At 46.6% G+C, this 21,579-nt stretch overlaps 1 protein-coding gene and 1 long non-coding RNA gene across 2 annotated transcripts in view; one reads left to right on the forward strand and one right to left on the reverse strand.

Moving 5' to 3' along the window:
- The window catches only part of LOC146789732 (chymotrypsin-like elastase family member 1), a 128,894-nt gene that overhangs the window by 3,207 nt on the left and 104,108 nt on the right, over positions 1–21,579 (reverse strand). The window contains exon 6 of the mRNA XM_085632061.1: positions 18,352–18,497. Within this exon, the coding sequence (XP_085488187.1) occupies positions 18,352–18,497 (146 nt within the window). The remainder of the gene's footprint in view (positions 1–18,351; positions 18,498–21,579) is intronic.
- LOC146789733 (uncharacterized) lies at positions 33–14,089 on the forward strand. The gene is made up of 3 exons (XR_014970147.1): positions 33–81; positions 402–537; positions 13,877–14,089. It is a non-coding gene; the product is annotated as an uncharacterized LOC146789733 (long non-coding RNA).

The following is a 21,579-nucleotide window of genomic DNA, read 5'->3' on the forward strand; positions in this document are numbered from 1 at the left end:
CGCTTAGCCTGCTCGCATATGCACATACACAGAAAAAAGACTGTGCTTCAGAACCAGAGCTGCTGGCCAAGTGCTGCAAAGGTTCATGTTTTTTTTTCTTTGAACACGTTTGCCAGCTTAAACTGCACCATTTATACTTTTATCTTTTAAATATTATTGCATAGGTCTACAAAAAACAGTGTATGATTGCCAAGCCTTTTCCAGTGCTTGTTTTCACAGTGGGATTGTTTTCGTGATTCTCAAATCATTTTGTATCACAAGGCAGTGTTTTGGGAAATAATGCGCTTTTGCTGTTTGTGTGACATTGTGTCAGTTTTTACAATGTATTCTTTAAGACTGTCAAGAACTAGCTACTTTACTTCCAAGGCGATCATTGTGATGGATACTCTGTTTACCTGCAGATTCCTCACCTCTAGAGTCTCTTCCAAGTGCCAGTCTGTATCCACAAAATGTAAATAGCTCTGCTGCACCAACAGGTGATGCCATGGAGCTGAGCGAACTCTGGAATCCTCCCGGGCCATGACGTCAAGGAACCAGGTATGGTGCTGCCCCGGCAGGCTGAGGACAATTTCTTGTCCTTTTTTTCAAGGCCCTCAGAGATGGAGACGTGGCTTACCAGACTGACAGAAAGTTCAGGGGTATATTTACAAGCCCTCATCGCCACCACAACATCACTTTTATTGATGTTGTGGTGGCGATAGTAGTTTTGCCCTATTTACAAGGCAGTATTAAGCCACTTAACGTGGCTCAACGCTGCCTTGTAAATAAGGGACCCTTTAACGCTTTGTTTAGCGTGAAAGGGGAGGGCAATTGATGTTCTGGTGGGCGTTCCACCGCAACACTCATTGATTTTGACGCTGCACCCTATTTACTAGGGCAGCATAAATAGGAGGCAGTGCCAAAATTAAGATGAGGGAAAACCTGGTCTTAACCAGGGAAACAAGGAGAAATGCTTAATTTCTCCTCGTTTTTGCGGGTTGTCCTGTTTTGTAACTTTAATGTGTTCTGCTTAATGCAGCACACATAGAAACAGCAAAAGGCCATTGATTGTTGACATGCAGCAAGATGTCCCTTCCTGCACATAAACAATCCCCCAAAAAATGACGTTTTGCAACTGCTATGTGTGCTGCATTAAGCAGAACACATAAGAGTTACAAAACACCATTTAAAGATTGTTTATGTGCAGGAAGGGAGACCTTCCTGCACATAAACAATCTTCCCCTCAACGCAGACACCCTTGCACAATGGTGCAAGGGGCCTGCGTTGGTGCTAGGCTGCTAAGTTTAGCACCAGCGCAGGGGAAAACCCAGGGCTGCACCATATTTTAGTAAATATTTTTGTAAAGATGGTGCAGCCCTGCGTTTCTGAAGTGGCCAAAGAGGCTAACGCTGCACTCCTCCACTTAGTTGTAACTTTGCCCCCCTAGTGTCTATAAACTAACTTAAGACCTTAATAAAAATCACAAAACTGATCTTCAAAACATATAGGTGTGCAAGTTTGCTGAGGAATCCCTCACAAGATAAAGTTTGTTAGATTTGAAATGCTATTTCCGTGATTCTCAGAACTGAAATGCTCTGTTTGCTATGTTCGAGCTCTATTCTCTGTTAAATTAGCATTCATGGCGCCATCTTTATTGATGCCATCTTGTTCTGTAACCAAGATCGAGCTTCTGTCTCACGATGCTTGCCTTAGCAGAAAGGCCGCCCCTGCGCCTCCAGTTTGTACTTCTCAAGGTTGAAGCTTCGCTGCACTAATGAATGTACTATCTATTGTTGCATACCTTTGCTGTTAGTTAGACTCGTTCCCACATCTTATAATGGCAGACACCATCCGAGTGGCCTTGGGTCGAGATAGCATGTACCCAGCCCTGTGCCATCTCATAAACTTGTTTGCCTTCTTTGTTCACCATGGCCTGAGTTGGAAAATTCCAGTTTGGGCGGGTCTTTAGAGGTGTTGGAAATGTCTATTTTGTGTTACCATCTGGACGGGAGTCAGTCCCCTCGGCAGTCATCTAAGAAGACTGTGCTCCGCTGCAGCGTACTATCAATAAACTAACTGGTTTGTATTCTCTACTGTCTGACCGACTCTTCATTTATTGGGAAGGCATAGAGGTGGTCTTGAGTGACCCGAGTGACCCTATTCGGGCCATTTCCTTCAAAGTATCCATCAAGACGCCCATTACTTGGTTGGTAGAGGTCTGTCGCCCGCCCCGGCCCCAACTTTAAGCTACAAGTTCAAACTCCTGCAGCTCCCCAAGAATCCCCGCGAAAGAAGAACCAGCGAAGAAAGGAGGCTACAAAGCGAAGACTAAGGACAGAAGATTGCAGAAAGAGGGAGGTGAAGACAGCACGGGGAGAAAGAAAGTTGGAAGAGGAGAGGAAAGGGGCAGTCCAATGCCCAAGTCTTAGCCTTTCGCCTGCGGTGGAGTGGAGCTCTTCAGTCGCTCTGCAGGGCTTGTGGATGGTGTGTCAGGGCGGGATGTCCATTCAGCCGACTCCGCCATTATATTCTGATACCGCGGCAAGTCTCGAATGCTCCTACTCAGGAGTGTGAGTCAGGGGGCTCCCCCTGCGATGCGAGAGTTTCTGTTGCTGCGTCTTGCTCCATTGCCACTATTTCAGTGACCAAGGGATGTTGAGACGGCTCTTCTTCACCTTCATCTCCGGACATGCTATTCCTTGTGTCTGTCTCTGTGGCAGGTTCATGGCGGCTAGGAAGGCGGATGGTGTGCAAACCTTCTGACAGGTGTGAGTCCAGTGAACGTCCACTTCGCCTTCTGACCCTGCCACTTCCTCTTGTAGCATAGGGTGTTGCTTTCTGCAGGCGCTCGCTCCGGTTCCACCTAGATTGTAGTGTTCTTTGAAAACCGGGAAGTTTTGGGGCATTCCTCGCCACTGTCTGGCTGCGGGGTGACGGGGCTTCCATCGGTTTCAGAACAGGTTGCTCCTCGATCCACTGCCATGCTTCCTCTGGTGTTTGAAACAAATGAGTCTTTCCCATGAATAGCACCTTCAGCTTCGCAGGAAATAGAAGCATATATTTAATCTTGTGATCCCTGAGTTTCCCCTTCACAGAATCAAAGGAGCGCCGTTGCTTTTGCACCACCCTGCTGTAGTCTGGGAAAATCATTATACATGTGTTCTCATGCCTTATATCTCCAAGTTTCCTGGCTTCTCTAATGTTCACATCCCTGTCTAGGAAGTTCAAGAAACGGGCTATGATGGGGCACGGTTGAGCGCCCGGGGCAGGCCGTGCCACTAGCACCCTGTGTGCCCGTTCTATCACGAAACAAGTGGAAAATGTACCCTTCGGGAAGGTGCGTTGGAGCTAAGGGTAGAGGAAATCCAGTGTGTTTGCCCCTTCAATGCCCTCTCTAAATTCTACAAAGCGGAGGTTGTTAGGTGGTTACGCCTGACCTTTTTTTCTGCATCATTGACATACCATTGTAGGTCTTTATTCGAGGCCTGGAGTTCTGCCATTCCTTTACGAAGATCTTGCAGCGAATCCTCTGCCTCTCCCAACCTGGTTTCTGATTCCGTGACTCTGGCTGCCAGGTTGCGTAGATCTTGTCCCAGGAGCGTCTCCTCGTGCCCACCTGTCCTATCTTCCCTTCCAGCACCATCCTGGAGGACTGGATCGCCTGAAGAATAATGTCCGTATCGTAGCGGCTGGTCAATCGCTCCTCCGGATTGATAACTTTTGTGTAGCGGTTCATTTTTCCCTGGCGCGGCGGCTTCTGGTCTTTGTCTTTACCCATATTCGGGGAGACAGCGATGGAACACAAAAGGACTGCGGTATGTCCAAGACCAGTCACACAAGCGGCGGGGGTGGGGGGAGGACCTCCCGACACCCCCCGATAGACAGCCGACCTGCTTCGTTCCCAGTGGTAGAACGTCAAGCTGCCCCCACTGCGTCCAACCACGTCCAGGCAGCAAAGAAGGGTCGGCCAGCACCGGTCACACTCAGGTAAGTGGGGCAGTTCAGGGCACTGTCTCTCCGGCCAGGTCGCCACAACCCTCCCTCACTAGGGCAGGGCGGAAGGAGACAGTCACTTTTTACGACGCAGGCCCCAGGGCCTCGCCGGTCCCCGCTGATGTAGCAATCAATGAAGCCCCCAACAGCCGCACCATATACCGTCAGGCCACCGAGGTGCAGGGCAGCCCCTCCTCTAGGTCCTGGCCCAGTCCAGCTCCGTCCCCCTCTCAAAGGGGAGCGAGGGCAGATCCCGCCATGAGGGCTGTGACCGCCTTGAACCTTGAAGCAGCCTGCCTCCTAGGGCTGATCCGCAGCCCGCCGCCCGCCGCCCTCCCGTTGCGCGGTCTCCAGGCAATCCCATCAGGCGGAGCAGCGTCCTGCCACCACCTGGCTCATCTGAGGTCTCTGTGCGGGGCGCCGGCAGTCTATCACCTCCAGTGATTTCAGGTGGGCCCACCGTGTCAGCCCGGGAACAGGGGGCCCACGTCCAGGACACGCCGGGACCAAGCCGGCTGTCGGGAGAGGGTGTCTGCGCAGCCCCCCGTCCCGTCGCTGGAGCCTGGAGGCCGATCACCCTCCCGAACATCCGCCGGCCAAAGGATCATTGCCCCGAGGGGGTGTGCCTCAGACCCGTCTGGTCCCCCGGGTCGGCTTAGCAGCGAGGAGGCATCATTTTAGTGAAGCGGCTGCGGAGGGCTCCAGGGCCGGTATCAGGTATACCGAGGCCGATCGTCCTCTCAATGTTCTTCCGTTTTGTGACCGAAGTGCTTGCATCACCTGGGGAGTAAGCCTTCGGACTGCCGGATTTCATGATGGATGGAGCGTTCGGCCGGAGCTCAGCGAAAGCACGTCCTAAGTGGCCATGTTACTGGCCACGCCCCCGACAAATCACTCTTAACTATGATCATAGCAACGCTTTGCACTGCAAAGGATAACTTAAAGCTTAACATATTGGAATTTCTGCACACGAGTACGAGGGCAACAAGTTGACATGAAGAAATGCACCATGTCTACATGCAGACCAGCAAAACACTGAACAGAGGACAATAAGTGTTACCATGGGTGATGAATATGTGTTCCCCAGAGAGGGAATATGGATTAAACCATCCATGGTGGGTAATATTACTCTTGATCAGCAAGATCATACCAACTGATATCATCTGCCCAAATATTCAAAAAGCCAACCAGATGAAGTACAACCAGCCAGACATTGTGAGACCGTGCCTAAGACCACAGCTTTATGGCCATCAGACACAGCCCAAACCAACCCGTTTGTTAATGTACCACGTCACTGTTGTATTGCCTTTCAGGACTTGAACTGATGAACTACAGGACAGGCCTGCCTTGAGGGCCGGCAGGTCACAGAAAATTTGAGCAGGTTAATAAGAAACAACTGCAATGTGGAAGATCACAAGTCCCTGACATCTAAGGCTTTTAGATGACCTTCCCAGCTGAGAGGGAAAGAAGTGGTCACCCCTATGACCAATGTCAGAAGGGCTTCCTGCAAGTGAGACGTTCCATTACTATCAAGCACAACAGATCCTGTGCTGCCTCTGAGCGAATCCAAATGTTGCGAATCCATTCCATTGCTGTGCCCACTGAAAATGTAGGCACCAGTGAATTTCTCGCATGTGACCCCATGTGTGGGGGACCAGCCAGATACAAAAAACAAGCAGACCTAAAAGGCCCAGGACTTTCAGGGTCATAAATAGAGCTCCATTCTGAAACATCATGATTGTACCCTCAATGTCCCAAACTCGCTGAGGAGGCAGGAAGGCTTTGAGGGAGGCCAAATCCAAGGGAAATGTTTAGTGGGCTAGAGGTGGGACTTGGGGAAGTTAATGGATATCCTAGGTTTAACAGCAGTAAGGTCATGGCTTGAAGATGGTCTGACCCAGCTGCAGCAAGCTCACCATCACCAATCAGCCAACAAGGTATGGGTATGCAGAAATCCCTGACCTGTGAAGATTTGCGACAGTCACCAGAATGACACTCTTGAAGACACAAGGGAGAGATGCTAGCCCAAATGGAAAGAATGTAAAATTGATAGTGGGCAGAGCCCACTATAATACACAGACTTCTTGTGCAACTGCACGATCAGTACATGGAGATACGCATGCCTTGAATATTTCCTTACAAAGGAAGGAGTTCAGGATACATAGATCCAGAATAGGACAAAGATCCCCATCTTTTTTTCAGAACAAGAAAATAATGGGAGTAATACCAATGTCAGATCTCGTTATCTGGAACAAATTATATAACTCCTTTGCTCAACCGAGAGAGAACCTCCTGCTACAGAATGTCGGTGTGGTCTGTAAAGGTAGCTAAGGGAGGGAAACAGGTAGGTAAATGGGCAGAGGCAAACCTTGAAAAAGGAATGCATAGCCTCATTCAACAATCTGGAGGACCCAACGATCCATAGTGATGAACTGCAAGCTTTCCCCACAAAAGGATACACGGCTCCCTACAGACTACATGTGCACCGCTGACGGTGATGTAAAGGGGTTTGGTGGGAGATGCAAAGGGGAAGGAAGAGGGCTGTTGCTGCTGCCCTCAGTGAACTTTAGACCCTCCATGCCTCCTGTAGCTCCCAAAAACTCATTCTACTTAATACGTACTAATTCAGAATAATTCTCACGCAGGTTTTCAAGAAGTTTTGGAGTCAACAATTGTATCATTACCCACAGAGCATGGGAATAACAAGCCAGTAGGCATACTGCATTAATAGACCGAAGGAACAGTATCTTCAAATTCAAGACCTTCTTCCCAATAGCTTCAACCCGTTTCAGCTCTTTACAGTAAGGAGTGGAAGGAAAGAGCCTGCACCTTGGTTGAATGAGTAAGAAGCCTGCAAAGTGGACACATTTAGTTTATTTCATCAAGATCATATAATTGCAGGCATTTCTTGTTACAATTATTATGAGAAATGGTTGAGACTATGCCATTATTCCACATTATGTAATTGAGATTTCGCTTGGGTAAAAAAGCTCACAGCTGAGGCTCAAAATCACATTCGCTCAATAACACTGGGGCCTGGGACTATTCGAAGCTGACAAGTACGGAAATGTCCCCCACGCACAAGAGATTATGGAGGCCCCCAACCATTATTGCCCCGGCTCCAGAGGTACTGTAATTGGCTACCCCACCATCGTTGTGTGTGAGGTTGGAGGCCTCTCGTTAGTGGAGTGCTGAGATTTGTGGATTCTGGACCACTGCTGGGAGAGGCACCCCATGGAGCTTCTTGCTTGCCACCATTTCACTAACAATCCAGGGGAACTGCGTCCCAATCTTCTCCTCCTTAAATTGGATCAGCAGGTCTTGACTGCCCGTGGAATAATACAACCAGGGCCAGGTTGCTGCCCTCCCCTGAAGCTCCCTGGGACTCATGGTGTGTTGGCTCTGGAGCCAGTTGGAAGGATGCTGTAACCAAGAAGCGTGCAGGGGTGTACATTGAGCTGACTTGGACCCACATGGATGTTGCTGGAGTCTCCTGAACCCTGACGGACATTGCTGGTCCCCTCTCCCATGGTGAAATGATTTGGTGCCGCAGTGGATAACACTGATAGCACCCCCTCACCCAGCCTAGTAGATTGCCTATCTGCACAGGAGACACACTTGCGCTCAACCATCTCGGAGCCGCTGAGACTAGCAACAGCTGCTCGTGCTGGCTTGGGGGAGATGCAAGGATCCTTCCAGTGAGCGCCAGGCCAGCTGACCGGACATTGTGCTGTTCCACGCCATGTGCTTTCCCTTCCCAATGCCGTTTGCTTTAGCCTCCTGTCACCCACATGTGCAGGAACAAATTCACTAAATGTGTCTCTCACCAGAGACGAGACATGCTAAGCTTATTGGACATTGACGACTTTATCCCAACACTCACCTCTATTAGGACACCATCCACAAACCAAGAGGTGGAACCCAATAAACCTGACTGAATTCTTCTCGTCATAGGAAAAACCAGTACTGCACTAGAAATAAAAATGGACACAATGGCTCTGTACCTGAACATACTGTGTGAGGATCAACAAAAACTTTGCAACATAGTGAAGGCACATAGGACAATCAAAGAACTCTTGAGACAGACCTCGGACACTTTTAAAGCCCTGCGGGATCTCACTGAGAGTGTAGCTTTCCTTGAGGAGCATGTTGAAGATTAGGAAGGATGAGTCGGGCAAAACAACTTCAGAATATTGGGCCTCCGGGAAGACTCTGAAGGTTCAGACACTACACTTTGCATTGAGAAATGGCTACAATACAAGGTGCTCCCCTAGCGTATATATCCGATGTTTCCAATTGAGAGTATGCATCAAGTGCCTATTAGGTGGCCTCTATCCGGAGTTCCCTTCAGACAGATAGTCGACGGACTCCCCAACTATCGTGACCATAACTTTATACTCCAGAGAACTTCTCACAGGTGAACAGGTGCTGGAACTTCTCTATCCTTTGGACAATCTTAAATCAAAATCTTTCCCGATCCAACATCTAAGGGCCCCTTTTTAGGGAATCAAGAGGCACCTCAGGGGCCTGGCCTCAAATATGCTTTCCTCTTCTCGGCCAAACTGAAAATCATGGTTTCTGATCACAACCATTCTTCACCAGCCCAGAGGACGCCTGGGATTGGATGGAGGAGTATCAAAGCTTGACCAGCAGGGGTACCACAGCTAAATCTCCACAGAGCGCTCGAAGATCCCACCAAAGGGTCACTCATGTGATTGCTTCTACTGATTCGATTCAGGATGGCAGATCTGAGGCATTGGAAATGGCAGCTACTATTTGGAACCCAGCAAAAACCAAAGGAAATGATGGACGGAGCTTTGAACATTGCAAGCACTCACCCCCAGTCAACTGATCTGGGTTTAATCCATCACCGTTCTTTAGCCCACTCTGCCACCCCAGTTCAGACATGGCCATATGCAAATCAGTCTGACCCTGTGCCTGTTCGCCATAAGTTGGCAGGGTATGCTCAGACGTGAGTCCCTTGCTCGCTTTGCCACTGGATTCAAGCAAGCCTGGCTGACGACGGCTGAAATGCCAGAAACCGGTCCTAGGAAGCTTGTTTCCGGTCCAGGGAAGGCATGGCTTGGCAGTTCGGGCTGGACTGTTCCCATGAGGCACAGGGTCAGACTGATTTGCATATGGCCATGTCTGAACTGGGGTGGCAGAGTGGGCTAAAGAACGGTGATGGATCAAACCCAGATCTGTTGACTGGGTGTGAGTGTTTGATTGGTTCTGATGCTCCGTCCAGGGGGATTCAGCGTCGCTGTCGACTCCATGGGACTTCCTCTGGTGACACATCAGGCAGATGGCAGACAAACTTATTCAGTGCAGCACAATGAATCTAGTTCTTGGCACTGTAAGTGCAACAGCAACTGGTTAGTATACACCTGGTACCTGACAATACCTGGTTGGACTATCCTACTACATGCATGGGGGGGCTGCCTGCCTGACCTGCTTCTGGCCCTGAATAACGCACTGCAGGGGGCATAGGTTAAAATAGACAACACTTGATTAAAGTACACATTGTCAAACAGTACTCATTTATGACACATACTGTCAAAAATGAGTACTGTTTGACAATGTGTACTTTAATCAAGTGTTGTCCATTCTAAGACATGTACAATTGAGTTTGAATGTCTTTTATATGAAAACACTATAAATTAAGCTAAATAAAGCTTGTTTACTTTAGAATTGTTGGTCTAAGGTCTAAGGCTCAGTCTTCGTAGACACTTCGTTTGTTTAAAAAAAAAAAAAAAAAACGTTTAAAAAGTGAGCATTTTCTTGTCTAACCATCCGGTGTACCTCTGCCTGCTTGTGGCTTCACCGTCTGGTTTTAGACTGACAGGGCCTGTTTGTGAATTCAATCCAGACATTCATGCTAGGGGAGCAGAGGTGTGCCCTACATAAGCTGATGGGCCATCATGTGCTAGAGTGGTGGGAGGAGTTGTCATTGGCACCTGAATAGGATGTGACTGCTCTGCACAATGCTGTCTCCAGCTCCTGCAGTGAAACAGGACCAGGGAGCGCAGAACTGGTTTTACTGAGCAAGAGAGACTTTCTGAACAAAGAATTCAAAGGGAAAAAGGGGGATAAGTATTAGACCTAAAAACCCAGAAGATTAGATTACTTCTGGATCAAGAGGACCCTCTGCCAAGGAGAAGGGCTGAAGAACTGTGAGGAGGAGTAATGTCCCTTTGCTGTGTGTTACTTTGCTCGGTTGGCGTGCAGTTGCCTGCTTCTGCCTGAAAGAGGACAAAGACTTGACTTTGCTGTGAATCCTGCTTGAGAAGATCTCCATGGGCTTGTAGTAGAACGTGTCTCCTGTTAAGAAGTCTGAGGCATACAAAGCCTTAACTTGCAGCCCCCCCTGAACTTCACTGCTGGGAGTTCTGACCTGTATTGTGGTGCCAATCCCAGTTCTGGACCACTGGTGGTGTTTGATGGGCTGCAAACCTCAGGAAAAGGATTCACGACGCTGTCTCAATACCACTGCCTGCACCGACGCCATGGTCACCGTTCAGTAGGTGAGCGCAGCACCGACTGTGACAACACGGCAGCCCCGACGCCGGACGACGCAGTCTCCGCATCTACTACGACGCCATCATCGAGGCCGCTGCCTCCACCTGGGCCAAGTGCACCGTTCGTGGAGTGCATGAAGCACCACCCAATGCAGACCGATGCCAGCGCCTTCCGCACACCATCGCGGAGTCAATAACCGACGTGGGTGACTGCCCGATGCTGTACTGTCATAGGGAATTGTCACACTGCCACTGATGCCATGTCAACTCTCCTGCACAGCAAGGAACTGACACCTCACCTCCCCTGCAACAGTAAGGAACAGACACTTCACCTTCCCTGCATAGCAGTAAGGAACCGACGCCTCACCTCCCCTATGGCAGTAACGCACCAACGCCTCACCTTCTCTGTGGCAGGAAGGAACCAATGTCACCCGGCACCGGCACTGCATCACCTCCTCGACGATGTGAATCGCTGTGGTTTGGATCATCAGAAAGGGTACTGTTTTTCTGGTGGCCTGTGTGACTACATGGCTGGCCCGCACCCCTCATGGTCGGTGCCATATTTTGGATTTGTACCTGTCACGATGTTGAGATAGACCCAGTTGGAGCGCCGGTCCTCTGGGAGATATATATTTGCAAGAAACCTTTTACAAGTGTTATCTTTTTATCTGTATGTTGGCTTTTTGTCATTTTGAACTTGTTTGGTTTAGATAAAGATACTTTGTTTTTGTAAACTGGTGTGGTATCCATTTGTGGTGTTTTCACTGGGTTACTGTGTGTTATATACAAATGCTTTACACATTGCCTCTGTAGTTTAGCCTGACTGCTCTGTGCTAAGATACCAGAGGGTAAGCGCAGCAAACTTAGGTATGTACTTTACTCATCCTGACTAGAAGGAAGGATCCCTACTCTAACAGGGTGTATACCACTGCCAACTAGAGACCTCTATTTCTAACATGATGGCGCTGACCAAGCATCCTTCCCTGAGTAACTGCCTCAGCAAAGTTTTGTCACAAGGTCTTGGTTTACAAGGTCAAGGGCTTTGCAGTTGTTGGTCAATATGCCTATTGGTACTTTATTGGAGTTTTTTTCGTGTTTTTTTTGTTAACACTCAGGAATTCACGGTCACAGGCGAACTTGCAGCTCTATCATTTCACATGGTGCACTGCACTACAGCATGCCCATCCCTTCAAGGCACATCTTTTCCACCTTGAATGCCAAAACACTTAGGGGCCGATTCCGATCTCGCTCGGAAGGGCTCCGAATGCGATCCGGAAGGAAAAAGTACGAGCCGTACTCGTGTTCTCCGCCCGACTCATACAGCTGTACGAGCAAGCAAGTACGATGCGAGCAATACGAAATTTGCCGACCAAATCGTTTCCTGGTCCGAACCACACTGTACGTCTCATCCGTAAGCAAACCGTGCCGTGCAATGGATGCGATTTTTTGCGACCGAGCCAGTATGATGCACGCATCGGACAGCCGGATCAAGACAAAGTTTCCGGCTCGCAAAACGTCCAGGAAGCTGCATTTGGGGGTCCGCATTGGACCCCCCGTCACCCGCAGCCTTACAACTCGGACCCTGGGGGAGATCCAAGGGTCTCCCCAACACAGGCATGTACGGTACAGATGGCACTGATGTGTACCCACTTTAGGGGGCGCCCTTGTGCGAGACATACCCATTCAGTCAATGGGAGCCAATGTACGCGTCGTATGACCGGCTCCCATTGGCTTCTATGGGAGTCAGACCGAACCGAGTCTGGCAGCATGCGGCCACTTGGTACTCGCTCGGGAGGACTGCAGGAGTCCGGCTCGGTCGGAAAACCCTCTGGATCCAGCTCGGTTGGAGAGCTTTCTGACCCAGATCGGAATCGGCCCCTTAATGTTGCAACCCAGAAAACTACCTTTTTGCCACATGGAACTTCAAATGGTTGGGCTCACAACAGAAACCATATAAAACGTTGGCCCAGCTCAGGTGGCGGCAAACCCACTTAGAAGTCTGGCAGGAGTCACATTTGACAGAGTCAGAAAGTAGCAAACTACAACACAAATGGAGGGGTATATGTACAGCACTGCATACTCTGCATTTGTCAGAATCGCTGTTGCTTGGTTAAAACCAGTCATACCCTTCATAACTGAAGACACACAGATAGATCTCAATGGATGGTAAGTGCTGCTCAGGGAGCAGCCAGATGTTCATCCCTCCATAATTGTCAGTGTATACTCACCTAATGTCCACCAATATCTCATTCTGAAGGCTGTGTCCCATGTTCTTGCAGACAGAGCGTCCTTCTACTGGATCCTTGGAGAGGATTTTTATGCGTCTCTGGATACACATCTTGATCATTCTTATTTTCTGCTCCTCGGGACCCCTGCTCTGAGCCATATCTAGACCCTTGTTGCATGGCTGCAGGACTGGGGATTGTGGATTCCTGAGAGGGAAAAGTCAAGGTGTGGTGGAATGTTCATTCTACTCCCCCCTCATGATCTCCATGCCAGGTTGGACCATATTATCTGCTATGTGTCCCTGAAAACACAGGTATACCACACAAGTGATTTTGGAAAAACCGTCTCAGACCATAACCTGCTGGAGGCTTGGAGTGGACATGGATCCCTACCCTGATCCCAACCTGGAAATTCCAGACAGTTTGGCTGGAGGATCTGGCTACTAAAGAAGAACTTCGGCTGCATCATTCCCACGTCCTGATTGGAAGGCTTTCAAGTGGTAGTCTGGGTGTACTGCACTAATACTACCATTGGTGCTCGTGGAATGATACTTAATTAGCTCAAAAGACAGAAAGGCTCCTTACTTAACCTGTAACCTACCACCGGAGGCAATCCAGCAGGGTTAAGCAGGTTTGCTGAAGGACAATAAGCACATGTTGCCTTGTTGGAGCAACTTTCATGTCTCGACCGGACTGTCCACGCAGAAAAAGTTCATGCTGAGGGGAATAAATAAGGTACCTACTGCACCCCCTCCCCCACACAAATACAATACCTCATCACGGCTACTAGAACTTGAGTTGGGACTATGATTCATATGCAGAGCCTTCCAGGAGTACAATGTGTCTTATATTCTGTACTACGTGATAGATTAGTCACTGACACTCATAATCACTTTGACAATATTATGCGAAAAAAGGTTTGAACAAGTGCACTCCGTGGTGATGAAATTTCAACAATTGGTTATTGAAATGTGATAGAATGTGTTTGTACGACATAGTGGCATAACAACGGTTGGGAACTTAGAGGGGAGCTTAGTTTAAGCACGTATAGCAGGAAAACGTCAATTAAAAGGTCCGAGTCACGAAACATGAGTAATTTGTTGAAATATGTAATACAGTTGGGATGTATAATCTAATAGTCATGTCTTTTTAAACTTTTAGTGAATCCCTGAAGAAGAGCTATAAGTTAAGCTCGAAATGCATTGGAGAACAATCACTAAGGATATGAATATTGTATAAAGCATGCGACAGAAAGAAGCCTGTGGCACATCTGCCGTTTTAGAAGCTAACTATACGATTGATTACCGTGTAACTTGATGAATGAAGATTAACAGTTTGGAATATTTGGAATAAATGGATTTAACATTTGAACAATTTGGTGTATCTATGATATATTTGTCGGCCTTTAGCAGTGCGTCCGAAGTTGGAGTGCGCAATCGATTCACTTTTCTCTTCACTTTGACAATATTCCCATCCCCCGAGTACCATGTGAAGTGGCGGAGGGTCTGGTGGCCCTTATATCAGAATAAGAAATCAGACAGGCTATTAGTTCCCTAGCTTAGAACAAAATACCTGGTACTGACAGCCCACCTACAGAATATTATGCAGCTTATGAAATGCTTTTAGTGCCCAGGCTACTTAAGTTCTATAACACGGCGAAGGTACTTGGGCAACTCCCACCCACAACTAATGAAGCAGTGGTCACTTCCATTCCTAAACCTGGACGAGACCAGTTGAATCTATCTTCCCTTTAGGCCAATTTCCATACTAATCACTGATTCCAAAATTCTCAGTTGAGTACTAATCCTCCCTTTGATCCTGGTGCTTGTCCATGGTGACCAAAATGGTTCATCCCATGACGGAATAGAACCCTCAACATTAGACAATTTTACCAAATGTTTGCCTGCTTTGACTTGGCTTGTAGAGCCCTTTAACTTGAGCAAGCTTTCAACAGGCTGGATAGGTCACATACCTCAAGTGAGTCCTCAGTATTGGGGAACAACTGATTGACTGGATCTTCTTTATACTGCATCTATGGCCAGAGCTAAAACTAGGAGATACATCTGGGATAGCTACATCATGGATAAGGGCACTAGGCAGGGGTGCTTGCTGTCCCCCTTCTATTTATCCTGACCATGAATCCCCTTGCAATATGATTCAGAGTACAGGGACACATTTGTGGGATTCTGGGGCTAGGGGAGTTCACATTATATTTTTATATGCAGATGACATGCTGCTTTATGTCAGGGATAATGCTGCTGACCTGAGCACTATAACTGATACTGGAGCCCAGTTTCATAGACTGTCCGATCTGTGATTTAACCCCTCAAAATGACAGATCGTCCTCTCTGTGGCAGGATTCCAGAGCAACAGATAGTCCTAGGAGGGCACCCACTACCATAATCCCCCAATATCTTCTGTTACCTAAGCATTAATATTGACCACTCTTGGGAGGACTTTCTGGACCGGAACCTGGGCTGGGCATTGAGATCCTTGAAGGTTCAGATTGTCTTCTGGATGTCGCTGCCACTCACTGTACCCGGCCGAGTCACAGTAGCGAAAATAGTGATGCTGCCTTGTCTATTGAATTATTTCGCAAAACTCCCTTTGTTAATACCATTGTTGTATTTTAAGCAAATGGACTCCCTCTTGGTTGCCCTTATTTTGGGCAGTGGTTGGCGCAGAATAACCCTGGCCAAACTAAGACTGCCACCAAACAGTGGAGGCCTGGGTGCCCCTGATGTCCGTGGCTATTTCTTGCAGACCAACTTCAGTGGGCGGCCTACTGGATAGCTGGGTACCACCTAAATAAGACCGATTGACAGGTGAGCTGAGTCACAATGGTGATATGTAAGGCATTCTTATCCTGGGCTCAAACCCCTGAAGGAGCTCTCAGAATTGGTTTAGATGGCGGATCTAACATTACAGCGTTGTATGCACTACACACATTTGATGCTCCCGTATGCACCTTCACACCTGCAAGGGGGCCTACCTACCAGTATTGGCCGCTGATGACCAGAGAGATAACTCGCTGGGAGGCAGCAAGAACCTACTCCATGGATAACCTCTCTGTGTATGTGACTAGTGCCTAATTCCATATCTTGTCTGACTATCGGGACCTGAGAGGCCATCAATTCCTGCTGTCTGTTAAAATTATACATGCTCTCAATACAGGGGTGAATGCAGATGGGATGGAGCCCGGCACACACTCTGTCCTACACACATTAAATACAATGGGGAACGGCCACAGGTTGATCATGTGGCTTTACAAAGCTATCCTTGAACACACAGGATTGTCACTCCAACCCCTTAGAGATCAATGGGAGGAATGCTTGCAGCCGGCATGGAGCCTGATTTAGATCTTGGTTACTCCGTCACAACGGTGAAAGATATCCCGTCTGCCGAAATATAAATCCGAATAATGTATTACATAGAGCCTTCCTTACTCCGTATAATCTACATTGGATCCTTCTTGGAACATCAGCATCCTGTTCTCAATGTCATTCGAACCCAGCCAACCTGCACCACATGATATGGCCTTGTTATAAATTACACTGTTTCTGGCATGATGTCATGCGTTGCATAGCCAGTGTCACCAACAGACCGCGCCTCGATACCACTGAGCCTCTATGCTAGGTATCTACTCCAGAAACAAAAACAGAAAACTCACTGCAAAATTCAACAACGTGGCCTTCATCCTTGCTAAGAGGGCAATTGCCATGAGATGGAATTTCCTGCTCTCCCTATGGCAAATACATGGCACAGAAACTTGGAGTACTGGGATGAGGCTGGAAGCTGTGGGCTCTGCAGGGAGAAGGCCTAAGGACTTCGGAAATGCCCCATTGCTTAATATTGGGATGTGCTCATGCAGACCATAAATGACAATGGAAATGACAGTGAACGGACAACGTAAACAGTGTCCCCCTTAGTAGAAGCCCCTGTATCTAGACCTCCCTAGGCTAGTCGTTACTCTGTAGCTGTCCAAACCACCTCATGGCAGTCCTATGCTAGTCACACTGTCCGCCGCTCTACACCACACTACACCTAACACTTCATGTTCTTCATTATTCTTGTGCACGTGCTCCTATTCTTCTTCAGGCACACTCTTGGGAGGGAATGTGGGGGGAGGGACTAAGAGGAAGGAGGGCAGATGTACGAATAGCAACATTTACTGTCCTTGTTCACACCACTTTTGAAACTGACGCACTACTGCTGTACCTTGACACTATGTGGCATCTATGCTTTCTAATGTCAATTGCTGACTCTCACAGGTCTTCCATATGTTTGCATGCTATTAAAAACCTATAAACAAGTAAAAGAAAAAGTAACTGTAATCCAAAGTAGATGTAGCTCTTGACTATCCACTCGTAGTAATGCTAATTGTATCTTTGTTAGCTGTATATGCTCCCCCCGAAGAGCACAGGAGCATTGTAATGCAATTCTATGGATCTTTTAAAGTCTTTTAAATGCCCTAAATTTTCTTAAAGTTACTGAGCATTATTGTAAAGTATTATTATAAATAAAAGACTTATATCCTGTAATTAAAAGAATAACAGTGCTGATACAGGTGCTGCCTAAGGAAGAATTCCATCCCACAGTACCTTCCAAGAATACGTTAAAATTGATGGACTTCACCACCCTCTAGAAGTCAAAGCATAGATACTAGGCAATTCAGTGAATTTGTAATAGTACCAGGGTCTTGTGTTTCCATGGACAACAGCAATACTTGGCAACTAGATTGCCTAACTGTCTTTGGGCTCTGCAAGCCTAAGACGAGTGACCTAACACTGTACTTAAAAGCATTCAAGTGGACAGGTGAACTATTTGATAGGACTTCCTGACAGGCCAGTGCCTCTAATAGGCTTGTAGGTTTATGGCAAGTACACGGAAATCCGCGAAGTGACAAAAACCTCTGCTGCGATATGCAGAAAGGAGCGGAGTACGTTATGTCGCGTTGTTCGTGCTGATTTTTAGTGCTGGATGTTTGTCCCGAATGACACCACGCACAGTACAAGAAGTGCTGCTTTTTCTTCCACTCGATTAAAAGTCCTACTCGAGCGGCAGTTTCCTCAACATGAATGGAAAGTTTCTCATCGCGATTGGTAGCGACCATCTGCGACCACCTGCGTTGAGAAATCTTGCTGGGAGGTGGTCTAGCGTTGGATTTTCCTCACTCGCGCTCGCTAACTTAACGTTGGCAAGTGAGGAAAAAACTCAAGCTGAGTTTTTCAGAACACCGTGTGTTCTGCGCAGGCCAGAAAAGTCTGCAAACTCCACGAACTGACTCCTAGCTTTATCGTCCTATCAGATACACAGGCCTTTGGGAGATTGTCTTGAGTTTCTTGTAGGCCATTCGCCTCTGGAAAAACGAAAAACTTCACAATAGGCCAGACCCACTGAAGGTCATAATGGCTGAGTGTGGGACAATCAGATGTGTTCTGCCCTAGTTCTGCCATCCGTTCAAAGGGTCTGGTCTGTCAGGAAAGTTCTCTGTACAGCATTTCCTCCTGGCATCTGGGTGGCAGCGGCACTCATGCCGTGCCTACCCGCAGAAGCTGCAACCTCAGCATAACCAGAGGACTTGTGAGAGACAAACCCGTGTTTTTATCACCAGTTGTAATATCAGTAGCTCTTACACTGCATCCAGACCTCACACCGTCTCCACCGGCACACACCATGGTATCCTGGACACTCTGACCCCACCAGTTGGGCTGAGAGCAGATGGAATGTTCAACCACTGGAAGCAAAGCGTCTTGCAGCTTGTCAGGATAGTTGCCGTAGGCTGAAAGAGAAAATTAACAGCGGCCATTGACAAAAGCAAATATCGAGCAACTTCAATGATGTGGCAGGTAAAAGGTCTAACTTTGTGTTCATAGATAAAAGCTTTTGTATGTCCAGCACGAATATGTGTAAGAGGTAAATGTGATAAAGGAATAATTTAGAAAAACAGTGTTTATAAGAACTTTGCAGGAACAGAAGCCTGTGTCTTGTTAAAAGTTGCGATGAGAGAGATACATATTTTATCATTCTAATGAATAATGGTGAAAAGGGAGGCACTCGAATAGTCCAAAGGTTAAATTCAATTTTTTCATCAATTGTGATATGGTTTTGGGTGCAACTGAGTTATGTCCCTCTGTCCGAAAGGGATTAAGACAAAATGATTATAGAGCGCCAGGGTAGATTGCCTGGCGTCCCTCAGATGCACTCCTGGTGGGTCCGTGAGGAGTCTTGAGGTCGTCTAAATGAATTTCGCGAATTCTTGAGAATATATACTCCACAGTGTGTTTTGTAAATTGTGAAAGTCATTTATTCACGGTAACGTTAAAGTAAATTCCGTCCTTTGTGAGTAATGAACAATAAATCAATCAATTGTTTAAGGTAGCATGGAATTCCCGATGCATTTCGAGTCGAACTGACTCTTCGTCAGGGGATAAAGATCCTAGGAATATATGTAATAATCAATATCAAGACATAGGACCAAAGCATTATACAAGTGCTGTAATATGTCATGAAACAAGGTGATGTGAAAGTAGAATCACTAAATTAGGTGTACAATCCCAGAGAAGTCAAAGCGTGTCAGAGGGACAAATAGAATGAAATGTTCGGTAAGTATAGTTAAACAAAGGGAAACATGCCGTTCATGTGGCCAGAAAAAAAAAGGTACATCCGAAATTAGAGACTGAATTCGCTAGAGGTGTTAGGTGTGCATAGAAACACAGTGGAGAAAGGGTCAGAGGAAAAATGAATAAAGGTGCCGGTTAAAAAGAAATGGAGGTTGCAAAGACCGAGTAAAGGAACCCGGAGAAACAGATGTAAGGGAGGTGCAAGACACGTGTATGCTACGGAAGACTTGAAGAGCGTGAGGCGGAATTACCTTAAATCAAACGTAGAGTCCGTGGCGGTACAAAAATTTCTAAATAGCCGAGTCTATCGAGGTAAAATACATAAACCAGGTAAGAACCAAATTAACGGAAAACGTCATAAAGTTCCAGAACAAAAGGGTAAAGATACGGGAGTGCCACTTACCAAGTGTAAAGCGGTCTTCCGTTACACCGTGAAGTGAAGAGAGTGACAAAGGACCAGGATTAGCAGAGTAAAAATGCGTAAAGGAAGGTCGACATGAAGATAGGACTTAGTTGAAATGTAAAATAGTAGCACGCCATGTTGAAAAGTTGTAACTAATCTAAGGGAAAACCATGAGGGTATAAGTAAGAAGGATCAAAAAAAATATAAAAAATCCAAAGAAGTAAGGAAAGAATTGACGGGTAACGCGGAATAAAACGAAAGCAGAGTGTGATGGGAAACTTAAGTAAGCAAACCTCCTGAAAGAATTGGTAAAACAAGTTAAATAGAGAAAAAGGTGTGTGTGTATGCGTGAATTGGAATGTCTAGAATTCACCGAAGTGTGTTGAGGATAAAAACAGGAGATGCACCAAGTATAAAATGGAAACCAAGAGTATATCAGAAAGGAATGTAGTAAGCGGTACGGTAGGGGATACATCATAAGTGAATGAGGTACACTGTACAATGGGGAGATACAAAGATTACAGAAAACAACTGTATTCCAGACGGTCATTGTGGCCGTTGGGGTGACAGGAATTGAGTCTTTTTATCCAAATAAGTTCTTTTAGGAGGAGTCTTTTGGTATTGTCGGTGCCTTGTAGTGTGTTCACGACTTCTAGCACCAGAAATCTCAATTGACTGATGTTATGTCTCTCTTTGTTAAAGTGTGCAGCGACAAGAGATTTCTCAGACTTGGTTCTCATGTTGCTTTTATGTTCAGTTAATCTGACTTTACATTTTCACTCAGTCTTTCCCACATATGGTAAACCACAAGGACATTTAAGTAGATAAATCAAGTTTTTGGAATCGCATGTAGCGGTCGTGTGAAATCGGATGGGTGTTCCTTTGGTAGGATGAAGGATCCGTGTGCCTTTGATAACGTTATTACAATGACCGCAGTTCAAGCAAGGGATAGTTCCTATGTACGTGCTGACAATGGGTTTAGGCGGATGAGATAACAGTTCTTTCAAATTTTTTGTGCGTTGATATGCGAAAAGTGGATGGAAATTGAATATCCCATTGAAATCGCTTTCATTACGGATCATAGGCCAGTATTTCAAGATCACTTTTTTGATTTGTTGACTTTTTGTGGAAAATTTGGATACAAATACTGGTCTATTAGTAGTATCTGATTTTATGGATTTGTTGAGTAATTGCGGTCGTCCAACTGATTTAGCTCTCTCAATGGCATCAGTGATGACTGTATTAGGTTATTTTCTTTCTTTGAATTTGGTAATTAGTTGTTCTTTGTTTTTTTCAAAAATATCCGTAGTAGATGAGAGTAGGGCAGGTGTCTTTTCAAAGAAATCTGATGGCAACTGTCGAAGTGAAGAGTGTAATTTCTATCAGTATCTTTCCTATATACATCCGTCATCAATTTTTTGCCTTGTCTCATGACCAATACGTCCAAGAACAGTACTTGATGGTAATTCATGTTGTGGGTGAACTGAATTCTATCGTCAATGGTATTCAATATTCTAAGAAAACGGTGCAGATCGGAGGTATCACCATGCCATATCAGGAAGATGTCATCTATGTATCTCCAAAATTGTAGGATCTTATCTCACCACTCAGGATTGAATAAAATATGGTCCCGTTCTATGTTGTGCATGTAGAGATTTGCTTAGCATGGAGCTGCACAATTGCCCATAGAAGTGCCAGATAGTTGCTGAAAGAATTCATTGTTCCATCTGAAGTAACTGTGATGTAAAGTGAATTGGAGCAATTCCAAGATGAATACCTAAAGGTTGAGTTCAAGGGATTGTTCAATGAGAAAAGATTCGACAGCTTCAATGCCATTT

The sequence above is a fragment of the Triturus cristatus genome, chromosome 10 (genome assembly GCF_964204655.1).
Source record: "Triturus cristatus chromosome 10, aTriCri1.1, whole genome shotgun sequence".
Taxonomy (NCBI): Eukaryota; Metazoa; Chordata; class Amphibia; order Caudata; family Salamandridae; genus Triturus; species Triturus cristatus.